At 39.4% G+C, this 25906-nt stretch overlaps 2 protein-coding genes across 6 annotated transcripts in view; both read right to left on the bottom strand.

The window, feature by feature from the left end:
* Positions 1–3150: 3150 nt before the first annotated feature.
* LOC311090421 (coiled-coil domain-containing protein 63-like) lies at positions 3151–14135 on the bottom strand (the record flags this gene model as incomplete). Its single annotated transcript, XM_084125675.1, has 20 exons — positions 3151–3697; positions 3790–3886; positions 4017–4132; positions 4422–4573; positions 4661–4725; positions 5536–5647; positions 5740–5836; positions 5967–6082; positions 7326–7489; positions 7630–7798; positions 8450–8532; positions 8613–8741; positions 10126–10301; positions 10881–10948; positions 11032–11145; positions 11808–11969; positions 12055–12235; positions 12516–12615; positions 12819–12912; positions 14043–14135. 15 exons carry the CDS (start codon positions 14133–14135, stop codon positions 5546–5548), a joined length of 1848 nt encoding a protein of 615 aa, XP_083981801.1. The 3' UTR covers positions 3151–3697; positions 3790–3886; positions 4017–4132; positions 4422–4573; positions 4661–4725; positions 5536–5545.
* Positions 14136–15038: 903 nt separating this feature from the next.
* Positions 15039–25906, bottom strand: part of LOC311091599 (period circadian protein homolog 2-like) — a 33163-nt gene continuing 22295 nt past the window's right edge. For 3 of the 5 annotated variants that reach the window (XM_084127589.1, XM_084127591.1, XM_084127590.1), the window contains exons 18-23: positions 24679–24918; positions 21585–22507; positions 21316–21478; positions 18803–18980; positions 18255–18405; positions 15039–16229 (exon numbers count right to left, since the gene is read on the bottom strand). In XM_084127589.1, the coding sequence (XP_083983715.1) occupies positions 16083–16229; positions 18255–18405; positions 18803–18980; positions 21316–21478; positions 21585–22507; positions 24679–24918 (1802 nt within the window). In that variant the 3' untranslated portion in view covers positions 15039–16082. Of the gene's footprint in view, positions 16230–18254; positions 18444–18802; positions 18981–21315; positions 21479–21584; positions 22508–24678; positions 24919–25906 lie in introns of all 5 variants that reach the window. The other 2 variants (XR_014608127.1, XR_014608128.1) reach the window with 1 other exon arrangement.

Raw genomic sequence — 25906 nt, 5'->3', positions numbered from 1 at the left:
ACTATAATGCGTTAAGAGCTCGCTCAAGTACTGCAGAGCTAAACCATTTAGTGCTTTGTAAGTAATCAGCAATATTTTAAAATTTATACGATGTTTAATAGGGAGCCAGTGCAGTGTTGACAGAACCGGGCTAATATGGTCATACTTCCTGGTTCTGGTAAGAACTCGAGCTGCTGCGTTTTGAACTAGCTGTAATTTGTTTATTAAGCGTGCAGGGCAACCACCCAGTAGAGCATTACAATAATCTAGCCTTGATGTCATGAACGCATTAACTAATTGTTCCGCATTTGTTAATGAAAGCATATGGTGTAATTTAGATATATTTTTAAGATGGAAGAATGCAGTTTTACAGATACTAGACACGTGACTTTCAAACGAAAGATTGGTATCAAAGAGCACACCCAGGTTCCTAACCGACGACGAAGACTTGACAGAGCAGCCATCAAGTGTTAGACAGTATTCTAGGTTATTTCGTGAGGAAGTTTTTGTCCAATAATTAGAATCTCTGTTTTTTCAGAATTTAGTAGAAGGAAATTACTAGTCATCCAATTTTTTATATCAGCTATGCTTTCCGTTAATTTTGTGAATTGGTAGTTTTCGTTAGGTTGTGAAGAAATATAGAGTTGCGTATCATCGGCATAACAGTGAAAGCTAATTCCACGTTTCCTAATGATATCTCCTAATGGTAGCATGTACAGAGTGAACAGCAACGGTCCTAGTACTGAGCCTTGTGGTACACCATACTGAACTTGTGATCGATGAGACATCTCTTCATTTACTGCTACAAACTGATAACGGTCAGATAAGTATGATTTAAACCATGCTAATGCAATTCCACTAATGCCAACATAATTTTCGAGTCTATTTAAAAGAATGTTGTGGTCAATAGTGTCAAATGCAGCACTAAGATTGAGTAACACTAATAGAGAGATACAACCACGATCGGATGATAAGAGCGAATCATTTGTGACTCTAATGAGAGCTGTCTCAGTACTATGGTACGGTCTAAATCCGGACTGGAAATCCTCGCAGATATCATTTCTTTCTAAAAAGGATCATAGTTGTGAAGATACTGCCTTTTCTAGTATCTTTGACAGAAAAGGTAGATTCGAGATCGGCCTGTAATTGCGTTTTTTTTAACAAGCGGTTTAATCATAGCCAGCTTAAAGGTTTTTGGTTCGTATCCTAATGACAAAGATGAATTCATGATATTAAGAAGAGGATCTATGACCTCTGGAAGCATCTCTTTCAGTAGCTTAGTCTGTATAGGGTCTAACATACATGTTGTCGGTTTAGATGATTTAATGAGTTTAGCGAATTCTTCCTCTCCTATAGCAATAAATTAATCGAATATTTCCTTAGGGAGACTACAATGCACTCCCTGATGTGATACTGTAGTAGATGGTTGCATAGTTATAATTTTCTCCCTGATATTATCAATCTTGTTAGTAAAGAAGTTCATAAAGTCATTACTGCTGTGTTGCTTGGAAACGTCTGGGGTTGAAGATTTATTTTTTGTTAGTTTAGCCACTGTTTCAAATAAATACCCAGGATTTTGTTTATTTTCTTCTAATAGTTTTGAAAAATAAGCAGATCTAGCAACTTTTAAGGCCTCTCTGTATGCAATCGAGCTCTCCTTTCATGAAATGCGAAATACCTCTAGTTTTGTTTTCTTCCAGTTGCGCTCCCTTTTTCTGGCTGCTCTCTTAAGGGCCCGAGTGTGCTCGTTGTACCACGGCGTTGGACTATTTTCTTTAATCTTCTTTAAGTGCAAAGGAGCAACTGTGTCTAAAGTGCTGGAAAAGAGAGAGTTAAAAGTTTCTGTCGCAATATCTAGTTCTTCTAAGCTATCCGGGATGCTAAGATGATGAAACTGATCAGGAAGATTATTGATAAAGCAATCTTTAGTGGCAGAAGTGATAGTTCTAACATATTTGTAACACGGAGTCGGCTTTGCAGCCTTGGCTAAATGAAGTTTACACGAGACTAGATAATGATCTGAGATGTCATCGCTCTGCTGCAGAATTTCAACGGCATCAACATTGATTCCATGTGATAATTTTAGATCTAGAGTATGATTACGAGAATGAGTAGGTCCTGACACGTGTTGTCTAACTCCAATTGAGTTAATAATGTCTTTAAATGCCAATCCCAATGCATCTTTTTCATTATCTACATGTATATTAAAATCACCAACAATTAGTACTTTATCTGCAGTTAATACTAACACTGATAGAAAGTCAGCAAATTCTTTGATAAAGTCTGTATGGTGCCCTGGTGGCCTGTATACAGTAGCCAGCACAAATCTCAAACGTGATTTATCACTTATACTAGATAGTGTTACATTAAGCACCAACACTTCAAAAGAAGTATATTTAAAACTTGATTTCTTAGTGATTTTGAAAATATTACTATACATCACAGCAACACCACCCCCTTTGCCTTTCAGACGAGGTTCATGTTTATAACAGTAATCTTGCGGGGTGGTCTCATTTAAAGTAATGTAATCGTTTGGTTTTAGCCAGGTTTCTGTCAAACACAGCACATCTAGATTATAGTCTGTAATCATATCATTAACAATGAGTGCTTTTGGAATAAGGGATCGGATATTCAGCAACCCGAGCTTTATCATTACAATTTTTAACCTTAGATGGGTTAAAATGTTTTTTGTATGTCCTAATTCGGGGAACAGACACAGTCTCTAATATGTGATGATATCTAGGTGAAAGAGGCTCTATGTGATGGGATTTTTCTGACCTCGGTGACGTGAGACAGCTAGCAGACGGTCGGTTTAGCCAGTCTGTCTGCTTCCTGACCTGAGGCCCAGATTGTCATGTTTGAGCTCTAAGACTATGTGCCATATTACTAGAGAGAAGAGCAGCACCATCCCAGGAGGGATGAATACCATCTCTTTTCAACTTGGTCTTTTAAAAAAAACTTTATTTAAAGGGGCCGCAATGCAAACAAGCATGTTGATCGTTATTTGTGCAGACTGACCAAGTAGGGTATGGTATAGTTAACCTCATGGAATCTTTTAAATGTGAAAGTAAGAAATTGATCGATGGAAAGAACTTAACAATTAGTGACATGTTTGCTAACGAAATAAACCAATTAAAAGCCATTTGTGTAGTGTGGCTTTTGTGTTCATGGTTAAGTGCTAATCTAATTTGCATTCCCGCTGAAAAACAAGCGTTCTAGCGCACCTTCAAATTCACATGATCAACCTCTCCTCTATTTTGCTTAGGAACTAATGTGGTCGGAACCAAAGTTTTACTTGACTGCGTTCTCTGGAATCCTCTCAAGTGGAGCACTTCTACATTCTGATTGGTTTGCCGCCGAACCGTGTCATAGCTCATTACCATAAATCTGACCTGACTTCCACTCTCCTCGCCACTCTCACCGTCCAAGACGCGCCGCCCTCGCCGGAGCTCACGCAGTTTCAGCCATGAGATCTAGTCTGGATTAAAACTCACCTCAACCTCTCTCATCTGACACAAGTAAATACTCCGCCGGTGGGAGGGACCAGCTGAAATAATAAAAAAATAGGGCCAATAAATTACACAACACACACACACACACAAATACATAGTGTGTCTTAAGGCTCCTGCAAACACTGTCTGCTGCTAGACATGATCCTGCTCTTCAAGGTTTTCACATCTTTGCCTCCTCCTGCATGCAGAGATTCTTTACGCATGACCTGCGACAGAAAACCCACAAACACCATGTAACACTGCAAACCATAGTTAATGAATACATCAGAATGGGAAAGAGCTATACTGTGTGCCTTACACTTCTCAAAGCAAGCTGACGGAGTTCTTTGTGGGTCAAAATTCGATCCTTCTCATCTGTGAGAAAACAGTCCTCGGCCTCATAGTCACGCCTGAATCTTGCACAATAAGACCAGGAGCATATATTAACAAAATAAAATCATCATTTCCACATATTTTGTGTACTTTTGTTTTATCTCCATAGACTGTGTCTATAGCTCAACACACTGTATGAGAAGCTTCTCTCACCTGGTAATGGGCCTGAGCGGACGTTCCTGAAGGATCTCTGTGTGTCTCAGCACGTCTGGTTTCCGACCCAGCAGGAACTGGGCAACCTCTTTCAGGTCGCAACTCTTCTTCCGGTCCTATTTATTTACATTACAGTTACACCACTGGTCAGCATTTCACAATATGTACGATTTTTTATCTTATAGAGAGAAGAGTCTCTTATACTTATCAGGGATGCATTTATTTGATCAAAAATACAGTAAAAAAGTGAAATATTATTGCAATTTAAAAGCACTGTTTTCTATTTTAATAAATTTTTAAAATGTAATTTATTCCTGTGATCAAAGCTGAATTTTCAGCATCATTACTCGTCTTCAGTGTTAGTGCACGCTGGACTAAAAGACTTTAGCGATTGAGAGATTTCACCTATGATTACTGAGCTCTCTGCCTCATATCACAGAAGAAGAGATGGTGAGCAGAATCCTGACCAACATCAATCCAAGGGTTGCGGGTTGTCTGAGAGGGACGGTGAAATCTGTGGAACAGCTGGTGAAGGTGGGATCTATGGTGGAGAAAGACTGTATGGGGGTGAACGATTACTGGCAGAAAGTGGGCAGTCAGAATGGTAAAGAAAAAGCCAATAAAAAAACACATGAACATCATACCTTCAAAAGTCTGGCAGGACTCTCCATAGCGCAACCCCAACCCATAACATCCCATCTCTTGGTGCCTGTAACAATAAAAGATAAAGAAGTGAAGGCAGTGTTGGATACCAATATAAATGGAAGGATGCTCATCTGGCGTTTCCCATTATAGCTGGCTTGGACTTCCTAAGAGCCGCCAGGAAGCCATCGTGGATGTAGGCCGAGGGAGATATGGCCTGAAAATGGGGAAAGGATATTTATGCCATCCCTTCCTAACAGCCCATATAAATCCGGGTCTGTCTACAAATCCGGTTGGTGAAAGAATATGCACTACTGCCGCTTTGAGTCTCTCTTACGTCTTACCCTCCAACCTGGAAACCACCACTCAATTCCCTGCACACTGAAGTTGCTACCAGCTGGGACTCTGACAATCAAGAGGAATTACGGAAGCTGATGGACACTAGGCCTCATACCACCTCCACGGTCCTGGGCAAAACATCTGTGGAACAACACAAAATCATCCTATCTGAGGAGATGCCCATAAAATCCAGAGCTTATAGGGTCTCGCCTTTCAAGAAAAAGATTATTGACGAACAAGTAGAACAAATGCTAAGAGACCACATCATCGAGCCCTCCTTCTCTCCTTGGTCATCACCTGTAGTCCTTGTCCCCAAACCTAAATGGTTTCTACATTCCGATCGGTTGCCGCCGAACTGCGTCAAAGCTCATTACCATAAATCTGACCTGACTTCCACTCTCCTCGCCACTCTCACCGTCCAAGACGCGCTGCCCTCACGCAGTTTCAGCCGGGAGATCTAGTCTGGATTAAAACTCACCACACACACAACACACACACACACACACACACACACACACACACACACACACACACATACATAGTGTGTCTTAAGCCTTCAGCAAACACTGTCTGCTGCTAGACATGATCCTGCTCTTCAAGGTTTTCACATCTTTGCCTCCTCCTGCACGCAGAGATTCTTTATGCATGACCTGCGACAGAAAACCCACAAACACCATGTAACACTGCAAACCATAGTTAATGAATACATCAGAATGGGAAAGAGCTATACTGTGTGCCTTACACTTCTCAAAGCAAGCTGACGGAGTTCTTTGTGGGTCAAAATTCGATCCTTCTCATCTGTGAGAAAACAGTCCTCGGCCTCATAGTCACGCCTGAATCTTGCACAATAAGACCAGGAGCATATATTAACAAAATAAAATCATCATTTCCACATATTTTGTGTACTTTTGTTTTATCTCCATAGACTGTGTCTATAGCTCAACACACTGTATGAGAAGCTTCTCTCACCTGGTAATGGGCCTGAGCGGACGTTCCTGAAGGATCTCTGTGTGTCTCAGCACGTCTGGTTTCCGACCCAGCAGGAACTGGGCAACCTCTTTCAGGTCGCAACTCTTCTTCCGGTCCTATTTATTTACATTACAGTTACACCACTGGTCAGCATTTCACAATATGTACGATTTTTTATCTTATAGAGAGAAGAGTCACTTATACTTATCAGGGATGCATTTATTTGATCAAAAATACAGTAAAAAAGTGAAATATTATTGCAATTTAAAAGCACTGTTTTCTATTTTAATACACTTTTAAAATGTAATTTATTCCTGTGATCAAAGCTGAATGCATCAGCATCATTACTCCAGTCTTCAGTGTTAGTGCACGCTGGACTAAAAGACTTCAGATACACACACACAAATACATACTATGGTTGTGGTGTAACATTGTATTATTGTACATTTTCTTTTGTTTTGTAAAATACACTTGGGTTGGCTGCTTATTTATCAGTGTTGGGTAGTATTTTTTTTCTCCTCATTATTTGATCTAGAAATGGGAATTTTGCTCCTATTATTTTGTTGGTACTCTGCATTATATTTTAGTGGAGTGTTACAAGAGTATTCTACACTGTTTTTACAAACTGAGGAACAAGTCTAAATTATTTTGGGTGGTAATCTAATTGTATTTTACCAGAAATGCATTTTTTTTTTTTTTTTTTACCATAGTAAAACCACTCTAACGCACTGCTTTGTATTGCTTGTTTAATGTTGTTGAAGCAGCACAAAATTGCTTTAACACTATGGCTGTGTTCAAAATCGCCCCCTATACCCTCATTCACTATTCCCTACATCACTCCACTAATATAGTCGAGTTAAAGGAGTGAATGAAAACGAGTGAGTGAATTCGGACATTGAGTGCGCCGGAAGGGCTGCCGTTCTGCATCGTTTGTGCTTGATGTTTAATAGTCATTTGAAACTTAGCAAACTGGCAGCACTAATAATAAGAGATTTATCTTGAACTCTGTCATGTATAAACCTTAATTAAACAATTTAATAATCATTTAAAAAGGAATTTCAACCTGTATGATATTACTCTGTATCCACATTGGACCAGCAGTTTGGAAAATAGATAGATGGATGATTTAGTTGATGTGCCATCTTCTGGCCAGACACAGGAATTCACAGTGCATCATAGGTATTCTATTCTCTAGCCATGAGCATACATCTGTCATACACTCGTTATCACGGTGCATTGTGGGATTGAATGTGTGCACTCCAAATGTCCACTCAAATAGTGCCCTATTTAAGGCTATGGGGGTGATTTCGGACACTGCCTATGAAATAACCTGTTGGTACATTCTCGTCTTTTCTGTACCTTAGAATTAATGAAGGCTTGAATGATGAGCAGTTCACTGGTTCTCTGCTCCAGCAGGCTGAGGTACTTCATGATGTTACTGTCTCTGATCCTAGAGGAATAGCCCAGCATGTCTAACACCTGTTTTCGGTCGCAGTCAATCTTCTTGAACACACTGTCTGTCCCTAGAATGACATCAACATAAGCTTTTGTGTATAAAAACGCAAGTATCATTCTTTTTCTAAGACAATAAAGTGAGAATGTTATCATTTTTGATTCTTCCACGTGATTATGTTAACGCATGTTTGGGTGATTTTACTAGTACCTGTTTTGATCTGATGAAGGATCTTGCGGATGTCATCGACCTGGGCTTCATACTGTTGAGCTTGTGTCTCAAAATCTTGATGTACATCCATCAACTCTTTTAATGCCACCTGATTTTTCTGTTCCTTTTGGACATGTTTCATGTGCATCTGCTTCATCTCTTCTCTGTTCTGGAACAGAATCAACACAAAAAATGGATTCCTACTGTTGTGTCTGTATTAAAATGTGAATATGAATCACATTATGCACGTTGCATAAGTATTTGCTAATCCAACTAATTTGGCCCAGGTTGGCCAATGTTTTGTTTGGTCTTTAAGTGTTTTTAGTATAGTTCTTATTAACTAAAACTATTAAAATTGCTTTCATTAAGTGAAATAAAGCTTAAAATGAATTAAAATAAATATTAGACGAAAAACTAAAACTTAAACTTCAATTAGAAATGTTGCTTCGACAATTAACTGAAAAAAAGTTGAAGTGCTAAAATTACTATAACTAAAACTGAAATAAAAAGAAAATAAAGCTAAACAGAAAAAACTAATTATAATAAAAATGTTATAACATGTATATTCAATGTTATAAACTTAACTAAACATTGAATATTATAGTATAAATACTATACTATATAATATAATCATTTTTTTGCCTTGCACAGCTAGCGAAATAAACCTAATGAAACTTAAATCATTATCTCACAAAAAGTGGAGGGGACTGAACTATCCTCCCTCAGTCATGTATTTATATTAAATGATCAGTTCATCTTGCGAACAATATGTATGTTTTGGGTCTTTATTTGACTAGTTCTGTGATTCACACACACTGACCTCCTGGATTTGCTCTCTCGCTGTCTCAGCTTCCATGTTCTGTTCATTCACAAAGTTGAAAAGAGAAAAGTTCTTTTCCTCAGCTGTTGAAAAAAACATAATGAGTTGTAGCATAACGCATTGCAACCATTTGTCTGCATAAAACATAAAACATAAAGCTCACCCTGAGTGAAATGTGTAGCCAGCATCTTCAAATTATCTTCCCCAGTCAATCTCTGGATCTCCTGGAGCACCTCCTCCAGAGGGTCAAACGTCTCCTCTACGGCGGCCGCCCTCTTCTGCTCCTCCATCTCTGCCATAATATAAACAATAGCTGGATTCATAATCAATTAATCAATCAGTCTGTTATAGAGTATAAAAAAAAGTTTGGGTACAGTTTTTTGCACGTACAGCACGCAATGCCTACCATACCCGCGAAAACATTTCTTCTTTACGTCGTGCCGTTTTGGAGTTAAAGCCGCAAAGCTGTTTTTGAGTGCGGTAAGTGAATTCTTTCATGCGGTGACTGACAAGTTGGATTTATTGTTTCATGTGCCATTGTAATGATAATACAGCAGGTGTATTAGTACTGCAACACACCCTTAAGTGTGCAATATCAGAGTTTTTTAGTTTAAGAGCAAAAGAGGTTTAAATGACAGGAGGCGCTGTCAATGAAACAAGTGTTTAAACCTCCTGCTGGTTAAACCTGGTCATAGCCTATACTGTTCATAGAATCATATACTGTTTCTTTTAATGCAAATTAATTTTCAACTACGCAACACATGCTATCTCTGTAATAATCATCAATTGTCCAATCTTCAATAAATTTCATTTATCGTCGTCTTCTGGTTGACCTCGTTTTCTTCATAATAACAGGCTATTCAACTAGCAAACACTCAATATGACTCAAGGAAGAAATGTAAGAAAATTAATTGTAAACTGATTTGTCTATCTTCGTCAAAATATCCCATTAGAAAGATTACAAAATGAGCATAGGCTTATCGCCTATTGTTTATTGGGCGACAGAACAAAAATGGTTAATATGAACCTTTAAATTAAAATAAATGACAAAATATGTTTGTAACAATATGTACATAAGTTACTTGTCAGGTATTGTTCACAAAAATAAGCATTAGATGGCATTTAAACTGTTATGTTTCATCCGTCCCACCCCTGTGTTGCAACAAAGCACAACTCCCGTTCAAAGTCAGTTTTTACTTAAATCATTCTATATTTGTTCTGAATAACAGATGATACTAAGAGAACACATATGTGAGTTGTTAATCACAAAAAAAATCTATCTGTAACCTTATCTTAGAAAACGACATTTATCTGAAGTGTTTCAACTGTCCCGGCTCTCCCCTACAGGTGGAGCTGGGGAAGGTGGAGGGTTTCTGAAAGCGCACGAGTATGGGCATATAGAAGCGCACTGCAACTGCTACAGCAAATGCTGACTAAGTATTTTTTTGGCTGAGCAGCGAGCTCATTGGCTACTGATACAGCAGGAACCAATCAGCTGTGCCCAATAGATAATAATGTGATTGCAAACAGAGTTAAGGACCTATCAGCCGGCGCCATCTAGAGTTTCATGACAGAACTTTGTATTTATTTTTGATCTTACTGATCCCAAACTTCGGGACGGTAGTGCACACAATTTAACCAACAACAATTCTTGGTTACAAATATTGCTCTCTGACCTTGTCTGCGTAACTTGTCCCGTCCACCATCCATGGCGGTTCTCTCCTTGTTCTTGGTGGTCATGAACTTCTTGAGTTGGTGTTCATGAGAGATTGTTCTCTTCAGCTCCTTTATTTCAGCCGAGATATCCGCAATATCCTCCTTCATCAAGGTAATTTGTGACTGTGCATCCTCTCTGAAATACACACATATAAATAGAACCGGCTACAAATGTCCAAAACACATATGGAGCAATGTGTAATACCATACAAAATAATAACTCTATTTCAATTGAGGTGTGCAATTTTTCAATGTTAAAAGTAATATTAACCAATAATATTTAATTTATGACTTATGTTTATACTGGAGGCAGGGTTATTATCGTTGATTAAAAACTAAAACAAAAACGATTAACTAAAGTCACTCTTTAATTTCACACAGTGTTTGCTCAAGCGTAGCGTTTTCTCTGAGTTCACTGTGTAGCCTTGCTCCCTCAATTGTGTTGTTCAATTGTCCATATTTATTGTGTGTGTCATTATGTCAGTATCAGTATTTGCTTTCTGCCATGCACAAATAAAAATGTCACTGAACTTTTGCTGTGTAATTGTAACAATGAGAACTCAAACACACCGAACCAACAATTACTAAAAACACACACAAAAACTGATTTTGCACGGGCCCTTTTTGCACTAGTAAATAAAAAACTAAAACAGATTTTGGGAACTTTCTATATATGCGAAGCAACTTAAAATCTCAAAGTATCTTTTGAGAATACCTGTCATCATAAGCTGTGGTTGCCTCGTCCATAACTACACCAATATCCTTACGGACATCGTGCAATACCTGGAAGAAAGACAACAGCACTTGTTTAAACTGTGTTCAATCACTGCATCCCTCACACTCATTAAACACCCAGAATGCCTAACCTTCTCCAGTCTGCCATGCAGCTGCTGGAATCGGGCGCGTTGCATGTGGAGTGTCTCGAGCTCTTTTCTGAGCTGGCTGTTCTTCGTCAGCCGTTCGTTATACCGAATAAGAGCCTGCAGGGACAACAAGGGAAAAACATTTAAGGAGAAGTTCATGCACACACTAGGGGCCAGATTTACTAACAGCTTTCGCCAGCGCAAACCCTCTTTTGGCGTTAAAAAACTTCTGTCAGGATTTACTAAAGAGTGAAAAATTATCGACATTATTGCATATGCATTTGTAGGAGTTTCCCTTTCAGACGCAGTATTTATGAGAGGAGAGCATTTATATGAATCATGCAAGGTGATTTAATCAGGTTTACGTGTAAATTTACTGATATTTGAGCCATTATTTACCACCCAAAGAAAGCATGTCTTCAACCAGACACCAATTTGCACTGCCTAATTTTCATCCGCGTTAAATTCAATATGGTGTCCACCTGACTAAGGTCTATGAAATGGATCAATAAATTAAGGCATCGATCGAGTCATCGATCCTGTTACTAAGGCATTGTTTGGTTTCGTATAAACGTAGCTACTCACACCAGTTCTGCTTTATCTAAGGAACAAATGAACCGTTTTGTAAGGCCAAATGTTCTGCCACAGTCTGGTCCAGTCTGCACTTTATTTTGGCCAAAAAAACAGCCACTTAAATCAACACTGATTTACATGTGAAGTGCCCACAATTGTGTGGTCAGTAAAACTGCATGCTGTGAAATGTTTGATTCTCTGTTTACCCAGTCCAGTTTGTTCTGCTGGGTGTGTGTGGCCTTCTGAATCTGGCAGGCCTGAGACTGAGACGCTTCCGCCAGTTTTTTCTGCAGGGTGTGTTTGGCCCTCGGAGTCTGGCAGGCCTGAGACTGAGACGCTTCCACCAGTTTTTTCTCCATATTCATGATCTGTACACAGAATGCATGCAAAATAAACATCTGTAGCACCAACAGTGTGTTAGTGACTAAGTTTAAAAACTCGGCACATAGACACCTCCTGTTCCATCTGTGTTTGGGTCCGTCTTTCTTTCTCTAGTTGAACCTCCACCGTGTTGCGTTGGTCCAGCTGAGTTTGGATCCTCTCAGCGTCCCGATTGCCATTCCTTCTACGCGATCGGCACTCGAGCTCACGAAGAAACCCCTCATGATCCACACGCAGCCTAGAAATCTCCTGGCTGCGGACAAACACAACACAATAAACAAATTATGCTCAAACACACACATTCCATACAAGACACAATGCAATACATAATGCAACTGGGTAAAACATCATGAAGACATTAGATAGGCTTCTAATGACAAATCCTAACCCTACTCCTAAAAGATAAAGAATGCAGTTTTTTTTTTGTTGAATAAATATAATATTTACTTTATGTATGCAAGTTTTGTCAAAGTCAGTTAACCCAATAGACTAAATAAACCCCAAAACTCCTGAAAGTGTTTTATGGCACTGACCGCTGTTTGCGAATTTCTTCCTGCGACTGGACGCTGCAGGCCTGCCGATCCCGCTCCATTATACCAAACTGTCTCTGCAGTTTTTCCATCTCTGTCTCAGCTGGACACATAAGAACATTCATCATCTTAATTATCAATAACAAAGTATCAAAGCTGATTGAAACCTGATGATAATATTGCTTCAGAATAAATTACATTTACAACACACACAAAAAAATCTTCTTTTTTTCGGACAAGTGAATGTACAGTGAGCCCTGTATGGTTTGAATTCAAATGTAGATTGAGATTGCCGGACTAGCTCACCTCTGGCACCGGAAGGGCTGTGGATTGGAGGAAGCTGGACAGACTGCGGTCGCCTGGAGTCGGAGGAAGTGATGCTGTCCAGGCGAGCGAGCTTCTGTTAACGATAAACAAGTAAAGTTAAGGGATAATCCATGGCTAGTGGAGGCAAAGAACCACCCGAGGCGAAATAGTTTAATTAAAATAGTTTAACCCTCTGGGCTTCTTTGGTCAAAAATGACTGAAAACTTGTACGTTTTGAATTTTTTTATTTTTCTGCTTCATCGGAATGGGATGACACTTGGTAAATTTCGTTGTATTAGCTATGTGAACACACAAAAAAAAATCATGGACATGATTCGGATATGTTAAAGGGTTGTAAAAAAAATAGTCACACTTGGCTTCCTTCGCCATAGGAAATGAATGGGAAATATGAAAAAATACAAAAACTCAGAGAAACTTTTGGTGGTACAAACTACAAATCAGCCATTGTGCAGAAAAAAAAGTGAATACACTCGGACTTGTCTTATATCAGAAGCAGTTTCATAAGGTGTAAGTGTAAGTGCGCACGTGAGACTGTGAGAGAGAGAGTGTGTGTGTGTGTGTGTGTGTGGGCCCACTATTATTTTATTATAACTTTGGTTCATCTGAGTAAGAGGATCCTTTTGTCAGTTGTTGTTTTGAAGGGTTAATTTATGTAGTTAAAAACCAAACAATGCAATTTGTCATTTGAGATATTCAAGTGATTTTTTCGTGTTGCATTGAGTGACATTTCCTCAGTCACGTGTGGGAGGTGTTTTGAGACCCTAGGGAAATTGTAATTCTTCTATTTGCAGATCTTTATTTTCATTCTATATTCAAATAACTTTGTTTTCAAATAAATGTGTAATTGTTTATTGTGAAATCACAGATTCATTTCCTTACTTTGGTTTTGTATTTTAAATAGTGGTAGTGGTGTTGTTAAATACTCATTTTGAGTGTTTTATTTTCTGTGCTCCATATCAATAAGAGATAAACATAGTGTGAGTTGAGTTTTAAAAAGAGTTCCCAAAATTAGTCGAGAGACAAAATACAAGAACCCGTGTGATCATCCTAAATATCTCTGAAAAGAAGAACCTTCTGAACACCTTCTGTGTTACACCCATTAACGAAGAAGCCCAGAGAGTTAATGACATGTGTGTGTGTGTGTGTGTGTGTTTCAATCAATGAAAACAGCACATTAAAAGGCTATAGATCGGTGATTCTTACCCTATTCGCAGTATTGCTGCCTGGCGTTTTTCCAGGCTTGAGTCCTCCAGGCTTGAGTCCTCCAGGCACGTCTAAAGCAACCAGCGGTTTCATGACGCATGGCGGGAGTTTGATCGAGCAACTTTTACGGTTCATTTTCTGATATAAAATCAACTGGATTTAACAAACGTTAGCTGAACTTCACACTGTTCAAGAGCGGTACACTTTAACACCAGGTGCGCGTTTTCAGCTACTGTCTATGGTTTTCTGAGAACAAACTCCAGCACTCTGTGACGTCGGCGCATTCGATTTCGTCATAAAGAAAATTCAAGCAATTGGATTATTGTTTTGATTTAAAAGTATGGGATTCCATTGTATTAGTGTATCATAATTTGCACATGCAACAAGTAAGATGTGTATTTGTGGATGAGGTGACGCGTGCTTTCATTGACTCGTTTCTGAGTGGATCATTTGATTCATTTGGATTTTGAGACTTTCTTTTAGCTGTTTTTAAGCATTTCACAACCAACACACAAACAACTACAAATGAATAGGCCTGGTGCTAATTATTAATATGTGCACAACTACCCATCTATTTGACAAATTCACAAATGTGGGTCACTACATTTAAACTAATACAATAACTTGTGTGTGCAAAATCCAAAATCACATGAATGTGCAGCATTTTGTACAAATAGAGACAAACCCTCGATTTTGCGTTCATATTATAGGCTTATTTTTATCTGACCACATTGTATACAAGCTTTGAAATTTGAAAATGTCTGTTTTTAAATGTTAAGTCATTTTTGCCTAGTATGGTTGAACTGGATCATCGAAGGTCAGGTTAATAAAGTGAGATTAAAAGTATATTTCTATTATTTAACATTTAATTATTGCAGGTTTGCATAATCTTCTGAGTTTATACATTTCACTGTTTTTATTCATTTCGAGTGAGATGAGTAAATGCATGTTCACAGGCTTTCATGTGGTTATCCTCATTCAGACAATTAAAACTGCTGACAGAGAACAAGTATCATCTTTTTATTACAAGGTAGGAATAATGAGACATGTTTATTTCACTACATTTATGAAGGAAATGAGAAAAAACAGAGAAAAACATGCCACAAACCAAATGACATGATCATAAAAACTATCAAACAAATTTGAATAAACTAATGTTTACTGACAGGAACCGTTTAAGCAGTCGCCACAACCCTATGGCTCTTTTTCAGCTTCAATACTTCACACATCAGAAACTGAGATGTAGAGAGTCAGTGGCAGTATTCATACCTCAGCACTCCTGGCCATGAAGTGCACTCCACAGCTCAGGCAGTTCACAGGATTTCTGTCAATGTGAACAGAACATCTGTATAGCCAAACGACAAAAGTAGCGATGAAAGGTAGAAATTTCGGTTTCTTGGTCAATTTCTTTAAGACCTACAAAACATGTCTACAAAAATATTAGTTCCCATGATTGCACATCCCTGAACACCCACAACAAATACCTCCTGTGCATGTTCTGACAAAAAGACAGGTAAGTTAGCGGAAAAGGTCATGTGATGTTGGCAGCAGCTTATTTGGCTGGAATGATCCCCAAACGTTTCAGTTCCTGGTTTTGATTGCATTGGTGCATTAGTATTGACTTGTGTTCATAATAGGTCTGTTTCTCTTTTTCATTTATAAACACAGTAGAATAGATGCTCTAGTCTACACCTCATTCATATATATGTGTGTGTATGTTCTGATATGTGCACAGAGCACCATTCCATGAAGGAAAACATTGCTGTAGCTACATAAACAGTACAGAGAACTGGAGAAAGCTATAAAGCGACAGAACCACAGAGCGTGCTCAGAGTCAGGTCCATGTGACGGCACATTTGAACAGCGTCTTTGGGTAAATCAGTCAGCTATCTGGCATTCTTTTGTATTTACACGGCCACATAAATAAACACATTCATTAAACGTCAAACCCAGACTGTTTTACTCAGTGTGTCCAGGTGTGAACCTGGAAGGTCCTGTTGTCCTCTGCTGGCTGAGATTAGTACAATGTCAAGTCCCAGATCATGATCCACTAGGTTGCTCCTTCTCTTCCTGTGAATGAGATCCACCTCCATCTTTTACCACCTCTCCTCCCAAAATCCCCAACTCCATATCAGGCAGGTCCTCTTCTGGCTGAGAGGAGACCTCATTCTCGCAGAACATACAATCCTAGTACACAAACACATACAAGAGTTGTTTAATTGTGCTTTTACCACTCCTCCCAACTGACAGACTCAGTGTGGTGCTCTATATGCACATATTGGGTGAGATTTAGTTTGTTAATTCTGACTAATTAAGATTTCTAAACAATATTTATAATCAAGACACTCTACACGGAGGTCATTATGGAAGCTGGTTTCTGCCATGGAATAAAACAATTTAAAAGATAATTGTGACTTTTTATCTCACAAATCTGACTTCTTTTCTCGCAATTATGAGATATAAACTAGTTATAAAATCCAATTCTGAGGAAAAAAAACACGCTTTTTTTCTCAGAATTGTGATTTTTATATGACGCAATTCTAACTTTATAACTTGCAATTGCAAATTTATATCTCGAGATGTAAAAAAGTCCGAATTGTGAGAAAAAAAGTCACAATTACCTTTTTTTATTCAGTGCCAGAAACAAGCTTCCATAGGTCATCTTAATCCACTCTTTTCCACAAACGTTACATGCAATGCTGCTGTACATTTTGGCCAAAACGAATCATCTTAAAACGCAGCACAAGTATTGGGCAGCTTGAAACAGTCACGTAGGGCTGTGCGCTATGACAATATGTTTTCACGATCTGCCTTTATAAAGAGATTGTAAGTATTGACGTACAAAGCATTTTTTTTTATTATTACCAACTCCATTGCTGTTATGCTCATTTGACAACATGTTCTTACTCATCACAAAAGTTTATTATGTGCATGAGTTGATTTTGATTTTACTCGCACGTTGGTATGATATAAAGCAGGGGTGCCCAATCCTGCTCCTGCCGATCGACTGTCCTGCACAGTTCATCTCCAACCCTAATCAAACACACCTGAAGCAACCAATTAACGTCTTCAGGATCACTTGAAAATTAAAGGCAGGTGTGTTTGATTAGGGTTGGAGATGAACTGTGCAGGACAGTCGATCAGCAGGAGCAGGATTGGGCACCCCTGATATAAAGGGTCATTCCGTGTCAAATCAACCAAATTTCGGATTAACTTGTTAATATTTTTTCTGTAGAAAGACAAACATAATTAGTGATGAAAGCCAAAATATTAAATGTCACGTGTAAATTGACTGAGTAATCCACTATTTTGTAGAGAGGGGTCAAAATGACTATTTTTACCTGAGATTTGGAGTTAAATGAGAGGGGTGTCAAAATTACTCAAGAAAGATGGCAGCATCATTATTTTATTTTTACACAATTAACACAAAATAGTGGATTACTCAGTAAATATACATTTGTAACATTTCATATTTTGGCTTTTATCACTATTTATGTTTGTCTTTCTTCAGAAAAAATATGAACAAAATGGGACCTCTGGTTGAGTTGGCACGGAATAACCCTTTAGTATTTTGAGTGCACACACCCAAAGCATGTGCACATAAAGCCGACTGTCACACAGCCGAAGTTCTCTTTTGCGTCTTATATGAAGTTTGTGTGTTTTTAACAGTTTAAGCACAATAAACATGGTGGGTTATGTTTTAAGTAGTAGTAAACAGTTTGGATGTATTTCAGGATATTGGATCTGTGTCTTAAAGTGACAGCAGCAATGCATGTTTAGTTTATTCGGTGAAGAGTACGCAGTATTTTAATTTTACATTTAATAATTCAACATCTTACTTGAATGCTGCTCTTATAAAGACCTGCTGGACCTTCAACATTTAAAAACAAGTTTATTTCATCTTTATATCTTTACTGTATTTTATCTGTTCTTATGTTTTAATAACAAAGATAAAATAATAATATAAAATAAGTGAAATAAGATTTTTGTCATCTCGTTCGTCCCTACTTTGGCCTAATGGTCTGTCATTCTTTTTCTTTTATGTTTTGTTCCCTTGTTGGGCTAAATTTTAAACAGGGAAATTAGTTTGGCTGTTATTAGTTTCAGCAGTAAGCTGCAAAATAGTCTTAAAACCAACATGAAAATGAATAATACAATCATAATTGTAATAATATTATGATAGTGGATTGTGATTCTGCATGAACAAAATACCATGATGTTGATGGCATTGGGTAAGCCTCCTCTCCTCATCCAGGGGTGCTGATCAATCAGTTCTCGACGCTGTTCTGAGGAGAAACAGGGCTGGTTCTTCTGCATACGCCTCAAGCGCTCCCTATCTTCCTCCAGAACCTTGTCCATGTCCCTGTCCCATAACACCAACACTCTTACGACATTGCTTTTCTGATGAGTAAATACACTTTCAGGAATAGTTCACCCCGAAATGAAAATCCTGTCATCATTTATTGGTCAGCTCTTTTACGATGAGCTCAGTTTTTTTGCTCTCCACCAAAACCTTAAAGCGTCAAAAAGTTAATAAAACATTGTAAATGTACATTGTATTAAACCACTTGATTCATATGGATTACTTTTACAATGTCTTTATGAAACTTAGGAAGTTTGACCATTTTGGTGGAATGGTCAAACGACTTTCAATGGAGAGAGAGATAAATCTCATAGGTTTCATTAAAAACATCTGGGTCTTCTATACCTTTCAACACCAATTCCCTCTTCTCCCTATAGCAGACGGAATTGACGCTTACCTTGACGGCACTTGATAGGTCATCATGACACAGTCATCGTCATCGGCCGTAAGTCTACATTCAGGCTCTTGAAGAACATACTTGGCAAAATTCTGCTCCTCTTCCTTCATTATCTCTTTGCTCTTTTGATTGTTCTCTGAGGAGTCCACACTGCCAAAATACTTGCTTGAGTTGCTTCCTGTAACACACACACAAAAAAATAAAATAAAATTCCAGCCATTAGTTCTTTAAATACTGTAATTTATGACGTTCTCCAAACATGTTTTTCGAAGCATTAATGTCATAATGAGTAAAATGATGCATGTAAACAACCTAGATTTTTACATTTACAGTGGAGAAAATAATTATTTGATCCCCTGCTGAGTTTGCCCACTTACAAAGAAATGAAGGGTCAATAATTTTTATGGTAGATTTTTTTTAATGGATAGAGACAGAATATCAACCAAAAAATCCAGAAAAAACACATTATATATAGGTTATAAATTGATTTGCATTTCAGTGAGTTAAAATAAGTATTTGATCCCCAAGCAAAACATGCCTTAGTACTTGGTGGAGAAACCTTTGTTGGCAAGCACAGAGGTAAGACGGTTCTTGTAGTTGGTCACCAGGTTTGCACATGTCTCAGGAGGGATTTTGGTCCATTCCTCTTTACAGATCCTCTCTAAATCCTTAAGGTTTCTTGGCTGTCGCTTGGCAACTCAAAGTTTCAGCTCCCTCCACAGATTTTCTATAGGATTAAGGTCTTAATGTGCTTCTTGCATCTTGCTTTCATCACTTTGTTGCCTGGGTGGTATGTTTTGGGTCACTGTCATGCTGGAAGACCCATCCACAACCCATCTTCAGTGTTCTGTCTGAAGGAAGGAGGTTCTCATCCCAGATTTTACGGTACATGTTCATGTCCATCGGCTCCTCAATACGGTGAAGTCGTCCTGTACCCTTAGCAGAGAAACGGCCCCAGAGCATAATGTTTCCACCTCTGTGCTTGACTGTAGGGATGGTGTTCTTGATGTCATAGTCAGCATTTATCTTCCTCCAAACACGACGAGTTGAGTTGATGCCAAAGAGCTCGATTTTGGTCTCATCTGACCACAGCACTTTCTCCCAAGCCTTCTCTGAATCATTATATGTTCATTGGCAAACTTCAGATGGGCCTGTACATGTGCCTTTTTGAGCAGGGGGATCTTGCGGGCACTGCAGGATTTCAGTCCATTGTGGCGTAATGTGTTACCAATGGTTTGTTTGGTGACTGTGGTCCCAACTACCTTGAGATCATTAACAAGCTCCTCCTGTGTAGTTCTGGGCTGATCCCTCACCTTCCTCATGATCATCCTTACCTCATGAGGCCAGATCTTGCATGGAGCTCCAGACCAAGGGCGAATGATTTTTCATTTTGTATTTCTTCCATTTCCGAATAAACACACCAACAGTTGTCTCCTTCTCACCAAGCTTCTTGCTGATGGTCTTGTAGCCCATTCCAGCTTTGTGCAGGCCTACAGTCTTGTCCCTGACGTCCTTTGACAGCTCTGTGGTCTTGCCCATGGTGGTGGAGAGGTTGGAAAGGAAGATGCAGATTCTGTGGACAGGTGTCTTTTATACACATAACTAGCTGACATGAGGAGTATTTTCTTAAAGTGACAGGGCTAATCTGTGTTCCACATGAGCACATAACCAATCTGTGGGAGGCAGAATTCTTGCTGGTTGGTAGGGGATCAAATACTCATTTCACTCGATCAAATGCTAATCAATTTAGAATCTTTGTGTTTTTTCGGGATTTTTTTTGTTGATATTCTGTCTCTATCCATTAAAATAAACCTACCATAAAAATGATAGATATTTATGATAGAATATAAAATATATTTTGTGTTGGGTCAATTTAAAAGCGCTATATAAATGAGGATGACTTGACTTGGCTTGTGACGGCAGTGTGCAAACCTAGAACCCATCTTGGTGATTACTAGATTGTTTATCCTGTGTGAATTGACAATAAGCATTACAGACATCCACAGCACATTGGTTATTTTAGGTCAAGGTCAAACCTTGACCAACCTGTCAGTAGATGTCGCCCTCTGGTGGTCAATGATGCCACACATTAGGTGGCATTTCCTCCTGCTAGTAGTTTATAATTGCAACTGCAATCTAGTAACATATAGAGACTGGTGACTGACAAATGGCGTTAACTAACCAACCACCAATTATTAAATGGAAAAGTGATATGCAACTGTAATAAGGTCAACAAAACTGAAACTACCTGTTCTGAACTTGCCGCAACTATAGGCGGCTTTGACCGTTTTTAAGCAATATACTTCATCACTGGTATAAGAAAATAGTTCTACATACAAGTGCTTTAGAAATGAAAATGTCTTGAGCAGTAACAACAAAAGATTTTAATGGTCCCGACTGACCACTTTATGTCAAATCAGCAGTCCGCTGATTAATTATTCCTTACGTAATGTATGATGACAGCCTGCATGTGCTTAGTATTTTTTAAATAGTCATAAGTTAAATGTGAAGACCTGTTCCACTGTTGGAGGTGTTGCAGTCATTGGATATGGAGCCAGTAGATGCTGACATGGCAGAACCTGTGCCGGAATGAGAGTCTTCCTGCAACAACAGCTCCAACACGCTGCTGGATGAGGAGTGGTCACCACAGGGGCCACCGTTGCCTGAACAACACGCCTGGAAAAGAAGCCAGAGAAAATCAGGCAAAGGATGCAGTTCATCAAGTTCATGGTTAGCAAGGTGTGTGTGTTGTAAATAGTTCATTAGTTTGTAGCCCCTTTACCTGCTGTAAGTCATCCATTGCAGAAGAAGTGCTATTGATGGATGTGTTGATTTTGTCCTGTCCTGAACTACCGTTACCCTGGGTGTGAGAGTCCTGCTTGTCCTCCAACTGAAGCAGGTCCAGCTGCAATGGAGAACTACAGCGAGACTCAAACAGTGGAGGGGAGTGAGGGGGTGGCAAAGGAGAAGGACAATCTGTAGACGCAACGACGCAGGGTTTGGGCTCAGATGTCATTCCATACTGGAAATGTGTCTGGGGTGTAAACGCTGGCTTCTGGGAAGTAAAGGAGGTGTGGGACTGAAAACACTGGTGATTATTGTAGCCTTGCGTGTTTTGAAGGTTGGTATAGGCTTGTTGTGGCTGAAATGCTTGTTGGCCGGTGTAGACTTGAGACTGCAAGGTTTGCTGGATGTTGTAGGCTTGCTGGGGCTGAAGGGGCTGCTGGCCATTGTAGGCTTGCTGAGTTTGAAGGAGAGAACTGTAGGCTTGCTGGGTGTCAGCATAGAATGGAGAGGGAGCTGCTGTGCCCATCTGTGGCAACATAAAACTGGGCAAAACAATTGCTACAACTGGTGCGACCAGTGGGGTAGGATAAGCAGCCGCAGAAGTTGTGGCCTGAGTGCTCTGGGACTCTGCTACTCCTGTAGGGGTTTGGGGCGGGGCAACAGGGGGAACTACAGGGTAGAGAGGGTACCCTGGGACCACCGTGGGGAATGGGACTGAAAGCCCAGACTGGGATGTTTCGGAAGGGGACCAAGATGTCTGGTTTAAACCCTGCAAGGGTGGGAGAGGTCTGTGCTGAGACGCAGCATTATCTGAGGAATCGGGATGTTTTTTGCGTGGTTTCTTTGACTTTTTGGTGCGCCAACTTTTCTTGGGGGTTGTAACAGGGGCACCCGGTCCTGCTTTGGATCCATGAGCACCTGAAGAGGCAGAGAAAGAGACCAAGAAAGAGTGGAAAATTGGTGTAATGTAGAGAATTTTTTTTTAACAAAACCTATTATATATATATAATTTATATAATTTTTGGGGTTTCACTGTATTTTGATGGTCCCTTTAACACATTCTGTTAACTATAGGTTGCACCTTTATGTCCACTAACTCTCATTAGATTGTTAGTAGAGTATTACTAGATTGGTAGGGTTAGAATAAGTTGACAAGTAGTTACAGTGAGGAAAATAAGTATTTGAACACCCTGCTATTTTGCAAGTTTTGCAAGTTCTCCCACTTAGAAATCATGGAGGGGTCTGAAATTGTCATCGTAGGTGCATGTCCACTGTGAGAGACATAATCTAAAAAAAAAAAATCCAGAAATCACAATATATGATTTTTTAACTATTTATTTGTATGATACAGCTGCAAATAAGTATTTGAACACCTGTCTATCAGCTAGAATTCTGACCCTCAAAGACCTGTTAGTCTGCCTTTAAAATGTCCACCTCCACTCCAATTTATTATCCTAAATTAGATGCACCTGTTTGAGGTCGTTAGCTGCATAAAGACACCTGTCCACCCCATACAATCAGTAAGAATCCAACTACTAACATGGCCAAGACCAAAGAGCTGTCCAAAGACACTAGAGACAAAATTGTACACCTCCACAAGGCTGGAAAGGGCTACGGGGAAATTGCCAAGCAGCTTGGTGAAAAAAGGTCCACTGTTGGAGCAATCATTAGAAAATGGAAGAAGCTAAACATGACTGTCAATCTCCCTCGGACTGGGGCTCCATGCAAGATCTCACCTCGTGGGGTCTCAATGATCCTAAGAAAGGTGAGAAATCAGCCCAGAACTACACGGGAGGAGCTGGTCAATGACCTGAAAAGAGCTGGGACCACCGTTTCCAAGGTTACTGTTGGTAATACACTAAGACGTCATGGTTTGAAATCATGCATGGCACGGAAGGTTTCCCTGCTTAAACCAGCACATGTCAAGGCCCGTCTTAAGTTTGCCAATGACCATTTGGATGATCCAGAGGAGTCATGGGAGAAAGTCATGTGGTCAGATGAGACCAAAATAGAACTTTTTGGTCATAATTCCACTAAACGTGTTTGGAGGAAGAAGAATGATGAGTACCATCCCAAGAACACCATCCCTACTGTGAAGCATGGGGGTGGTAGCATCATGCTTTGGGGGTGTTTTTCTGCACATGGGACAGGGCGACTGCACTGTATTAAGGAGAGGATGACCGGGGCCATGTATTGCGAGATTTTGGGGAACAACCTCCTTCCCTCAGTTAGAGCACTGAAGATGGGTCGAGGCTGGGTCTTCCAACATGACAATGACCCGAAGCACACAGCCAGGATAACCAAGGAGTGGCTCTGTAAGAAGCATATCAAGGTTCTGGCGTGGCCTAGCCAGTCTCCAGACCTAAACCCAATAGAGAATCTTTGGAGGGAGCTCAAACTCCGTGTTTCTCAGCGACAGCCCAGAAACCTGACTGATCTAGAGAAGATCTGTGTGGAGGAGTGGGCCAAAATCCCTCCTGCAGTGTGTGCAAACCTGGTGAAAAACTACAGGAAACGTTTGACCTCTGTAATTGCAAACAACGGCTACTGTACCAAATATTAACATTGATTTTCTCAGGTGTTCAAATACTTATTTGCAGCTGTATCATACAAATAAATAGTTAAAAAATCATACATTGTGATTTCTGGATTTTTTTTTTAGATTATGTCTCTCACAGTGGACATGCACCTACGATGACAATTTCAGACCCCTCCATGATTTCTAAGTGGGAGAACTTGCAAAATAGCAGGGTGTTCAAATACTTATTTTCCTCACTGTACTTATAGTCAGTTGAATGTCTACTAGTCTACTAATACTCCAAAGAGAGTTAGTTGACATGTAGTTGCAAAGTTACATATAGTCAAAAACTATACATATAGTTTTTTTCTGTGATGCCATTAATCTTTAGTGTCTTTAGTATTCTTTAGTGTCACATGACCTTAAGAAACCTTGCTTATTGATTATTATCAATGCTGAAAATAGTTTAATATTTTCTTAATTTTTTTGTGGACACGTAATCCACTCTTTTCAGGATCATTTGGAGCTGTTTGCTGTCAGAAGTTCCAGATGTGTTTTAATGTTTACATACCCTCGGCAGCCTGTCCTCGGTTTCTTTGTGTGCTTGCTGGGCAATCCTTCTGGAGGGCTTGACCATTCCGGAGTTCCCTGCAGCGACTGAGAAATGCTTGCTCTTCCTTCTGTGTGTGTGCCGCCAGAACGTGTTTTGTGAGTCCCAGCTTCTTATAGGCTTCCTGCTCCACTGTGGGTGGGGAAACCACACTAACAGGTGCAGAAGGTGCTGGGCTTTCTGCAGCATCTTCAATGATCTCTGCAAATTACAGTCAAATAACACCTGATGACACTGTCCAGACAATTTCAACACAAAATCATTTGATCTTCCTCTCAACACCTGCATTGTTGTGATGGAAAGAACAATAGAGGTTCCCCATATTGTTGTCACTTGCCGATTTCAAACATTTCGTTCATGACGATGCCTGCAGAGGGTCACTACACTGAGATTTTGCTATTTATTATTTCAACAAATACTTGCAAGCTGAGCTTGTGGAAGAATAAATCAATAAATCTACAATATCCCACTTAAAGAAAAAGTTCACCCAAAAATTTCCTGATTCTTTACTCACCCCAAGCCCATCCAAGATGTATAACTTTTATATATAACTTTTTTTCTTCAGCCGAAGAGAAATTAAGTTTTTTGAGGAAACCGTTCCTGGATTTTTCTCTATTGCAGAGAGTGAACGAAGCTCACCGTAGTCCATTTTTGACAGTCCAAAATCCATATTTAGGTAGCTGTAAAGTAATCCACACGACCCCAGCTGCCAAATAAGGGTCCTCTCTGGTGAAACGATCAGTCATTTTCAGATTTTTGTTTACATTACTATTAAGCTACAAATGTTTGCCTCGGTTCAGCTCTGTGATGCACATCCACGTTTACGTCCACGATCTCTCACGTGATTGTATGCATGTTGAGAACGTAATGTGTGATGTAGGCGGCAAGAATCACCCCATTGTTTACAAGGAAAATGTGCAAAGACTACATGTCAAGCTCCTTCACACTGTAAAACACATTCTGAAGGTAGTGTTGGGCGAAAAACTCCATCTCCTCTTTTTCTTTAAAATCGTCTGACATAGTTGATTTGGACTGTTTTACCCCTTATTTGTCAGCTGGGGTCATGTGGATTACTTGGAAGCTGCCTTAATATGGATTTTGGACCATCAAAAATGGACTAAAATGAGCCCTGTTCACTTGTATTAGATGGAGAAATGGTTTCCTCAAAAACCTTAATTTTTCTTCGGCT

This window comes from Abramis brama, assembly GCF_963993115.1.
Source record: "Abramis brama genome assembly, chromosome: 10".
In the NCBI taxonomy this organism is placed as follows: Eukaryota; Metazoa; Chordata; class Actinopteri; order Cypriniformes; family Leuciscidae; genus Abramis; species Abramis brama.
Note: the sequence above shows the minus strand (reverse complement) of the source record. Positions and strands in the feature narration are given on the sequence as shown.